General features: G+C 42.4%; 1 protein-coding gene across 1 annotated transcript; it reads right to left on the bottom strand.

The window, feature by feature from the left end:
• Positions 1 to 3,087: 3,087 nt before the first annotated feature.
• Positions 3,088 to 3,393, bottom strand: LOC128062580 (non-histone chromosomal protein HMG-14-like). Its single transcript, XM_052655075.1, has one exon. It carries the CDS (start codon positions 3,391 to 3,393, stop codon positions 3,088 to 3,090), a length of 306 nt encoding a protein of 101 aa, XP_052511035.1.
• Positions 3,394 to 3,864: the final 471 nt, after the last annotated feature.

Genomic DNA, 3,864 nt, shown 5'->3' with positions numbered 1-3,864 from the left:
GAAAGTGAAGTTGCTCAGTTGTGTCCGACTCTTTGCGACTCCGTGAACTGTAGCCTACCAGGCTTCTCTGTCCATGGGATTCTCCAGGCAAGAATACTGGAATGGGTTACCATTTCCTTCTCCAGGGGATCTTCCCGGCCCAGGGATTGAACCCAGTCTCCTGCATTGGAGACAGATGCTTTAACTTCTGAGCCATCAGGGAAACCCTTAGGTGGTCAATATTCACCATACTCACAGAAAACTAGTCAATCTAATCACACTAGGACCACAGCATTGTCTAACTCAATGAAACTAAGCCATTCCCATGGGGCCACCCAAGATGGGCAGGTCATGGTGGAGAGGTCTGACAGAATGTGGTCCACTGGAGAATGGAGTGGCAAACCACTTCAGTATTTTTGCCTTGAGAACCCCATGAACACTATGAAAGGGCAAAATGATAGGATACTGAAAGAGGAACTCCCCAGGTCGGTAGGTGCCCAATATGCTACTGGAGATCAGTGGAGAAATAACTCCAGAAAGAACGAAGGGATGGAGCCACAGCAAAAACAATACCCAGCTGTGGATGTGACTGGTGATAGAAGCAAAGTCCAATGCTGTAAAGAGCAATATTGCATAGGAACCTGGAACGTCAGGTCCATGAATCAAGGCAAATTGGAAGTGGTCAAACAAGAGGTGGCAAGAGTGAACGTCGACATTCTAGAAATCAGCGAACTAAAATGGACTGAAATGGGTGAATTTAACTCAGATAACCATTATATCTACTACTGTGGGCAGGAATCCCTCAGAAGAAATGGAGTAGCCATCATGGTCAACAAAAGAGTTCGAAATGCAGTACTTGGATGCAATCTCAAAAACAACAGAATGATCTCTGTTTGTTTCCAAGGCAAATCATTCAATATCACAGTAATCCAAGTCTATGCCCCAACCAGTAACACTGAAGAAGCTGAAGTTGAATGGTTCTATGAAGACCTACGAGACCTTTTAGAACTAACACCCAAAAAAGATGTCCTTTTCATGATAGGGGACTGGAATGCAAAAGTAGAAAGTCAAGAAACACCTGGAGTAACAGGCAAATTTGGCCTTGGAATAAGGAATGAAGCAGGGCAAAGACTAATAGAGTTGTGCCAAGAAAATGCACTGGTTATAGCAAACACCCTCTTCCAACAACACAAGGGAAGACTCTACACATGGACATCACAAGATGGTCAACACCGAAATCAGATTGATTATATTCTTTGCAGCCAAAGATGGAGAAGCTCTATACAGTCAGCAAAAACAAGACCAGGGGCTGACTGTGGCTCAGATCATGAACTCCTTATTGCCAAATTCAGACTTAAATTGATGAAAGTAGGGAAAACCGCTAGACCATTCAGGTATGACCTAAATGAAATCCCTTATGATTATACAGTGGAAGTGAGAAATAGATTTAAGGGTCTAGATCTGATAGATAGAGTGCCTGATGAACTATGGAATTAGGTTCGTGACATTGTACAGGAGACAAGGATCAAGACCATCCCCATGGAAAAGAAATGCAAAAAAGCAAAATGGCTGTCTGGGGAGGCCCTGCAAATAGCTGTGAAAAGAAGAAAGGTAAAAAGCAAAGGAGAAAAGGAAAGATATAAGCATCTGAATGCAGAGTTCCAGAGAAGAGCAAGAAGAGATAAGAAAGCCTTCTTCAGCAATCAATGCAAAGAAATAGAGGAAAACAACAGAATGGGAAAGACTAGAGATCTCTTCAAGAAAATTAGAGATACCAAGGGAACACTTCATGCAAAGATGGGCTCGATAAAGGACAGAAATGGTCTGGACCTAACAGAAGCAGAAGATATTAAGAAGAGGTAGCAAGAATACACAGAAGAACTGTACAAAAGATCTTCATGACCAAGATAATTACGATGGTGTGATCACTCACCTAGAGCCAGATATCCTGGAATGTGAAGTCAAGTGGGCCTTAGAAAGCATCACTATGAACAAAGCTAGTGGAGGTGATGGAATTCCAGTTGAGCTGTTTCAAATCTTGAAAGATGATGCTGTGAAAGTGCTGCACTCAATATGCCAGCAAATTTGGAAAACTCAGCAGTGGCCACAGGCCTGGAAAAGGTCAGTTTTCATTCCAATTCCAAAGAAAAGCAATGCCAAAGAGTGCTCAAACTACCGCACAATGGCACTCATTTCACATGCTAGTAAAGTAATGCTCAAAATTCTCCAAGCCAGGCTTCAGCAATACATGAACCGTGAACTCCCTGATGTTCAAGCTGGTTTTATCTTTTTTTTTTTTCTTTTATAACTGAGATTTTATTGGTTGTTTTGAGGATCACTACACAGACATTTCAATTTGTACACAATTCTTCACATACATACCAGAAATCTAAAATATCATATCATTGGGATCCTTAACAGTTATTCCAGGGAGTTTCCAGCTTAAAATTTGGAGCAAACTTTCCTTAACAGGATATCAAATACCAATATCTTCAAATATTGATATGTTGTTACATCATAAGTCCCACTGATTCACAATTTAATATCATATACACTACATACCCAAACTGTCAAACAGTCACAGCACATTGACCAAGTTACTAGGAAACTGGACTACCATGACCAAAGATGTTATAGTATAGTGCATAAAATTCTGACCAGGAGAGCCAAGATCAAAAAGTGGTTTGCTGTAGGAAGTAATTCTACCAAAACAATATGGAAAGAGAAGTAATTTAAAGTGTTCAAGACATTAAATGCACAACTGACTCCAAACTGCCATTTAGTATGCTTTTGTATTATAGGATATAAAAGCTACTCCCCATGTATGGAATGTTAAGCTGACTGACACTCAAGACAATCAAAGCCTCCCTGTATCCAATATCCCACTATTTTCTGGTTGTACCAAAAAATAAACAACCAGCAAATGATTTCACCTCTTAAAAAAAAGCATTTACACTTAAAAAATGGGATGAGGTGGGATTCCCTCCTTTTTAAAACTGTTTCTAGAGCTACTAAAAAACTTGCATTTACAAAATAGTTGATAAAAATATTCTTCTGGATTGTGCCAGAAGGGAAACAGGGACCACTGCAGGACTCGGTGTGTGGTTATTAATCAGACTTGGCTTCTTTCTCTTCTGCTTCATCAGAGGCTGGGCTCTCCTCGTTTTTAGTTTCTCCATTTTCTGCAGGTAAGTCTTCTTTAGTCTCCTGGTTGGCCACTTCCGCCTGTTTTCCCTTTGCTCCTCTTTTCCCTTTTGTTTGCACTTTTTTGTCTGAAGATTTATCCTTTCCCGCCGCCTTTTTGGGCTTCGTTTCCACTTTTGCAGGAGCCGGTTTAGCTGACAACCTCACCGATCTCCTCTTGGGCTCCTCCTTCGCCGCCGCCTCGGCGGAGCTGACCTTCCTCTTGGGCATCCTGGCGACAGGGCGGGCAAGAGCCGGTGCCTGAGGATCGCGGCGCGCGGAGAGCCTTCGCGAAGCTGAGTAGCCAGACCGCAGACGCTCCTGCCGCCGCCCGAGCTGCTGGGACCCACGGCAGGGTTGGTGGGAGAACCCCAAGCTGGTTTTAGAAAAGGCAGAAGAACCAGAGATCAAATTGCCAACATCCGCTGGATCATCAAAAAAGCAAGAGAGTTCAGAAAAACATATATTTCTGCTTTATTGACTATGCCAAAGCCTTTGACTGTGTAGATCACAATAAACTGTTGAAAATTCTGAGAGAGATGGGAATACCAGACCACCTGACCTGCCTCTTGAGAAATCTGTATGCAGGTCAGAAAGCAACAGTTAGAACTGGACATGGAACAACAGACTGTTTCCAAAGAGGGAAAGGGATATGTCAAGGCTGTGGATTGTCACCCTGCTTATTCAACTTATGTGCAGAGT

The sequence above is a fragment of the Budorcas taxicolor genome, chromosome 17 (assembly GCF_023091745.1).
Source record: "Budorcas taxicolor isolate Tak-1 chromosome 17, Takin1.1, whole genome shotgun sequence".
NCBI lineage: Eukaryota > Metazoa > Chordata > Mammalia > Artiodactyla > Bovidae > Budorcas > Budorcas taxicolor.
This window is presented reverse-complemented; position numbering and strand designations above follow the sequence as displayed.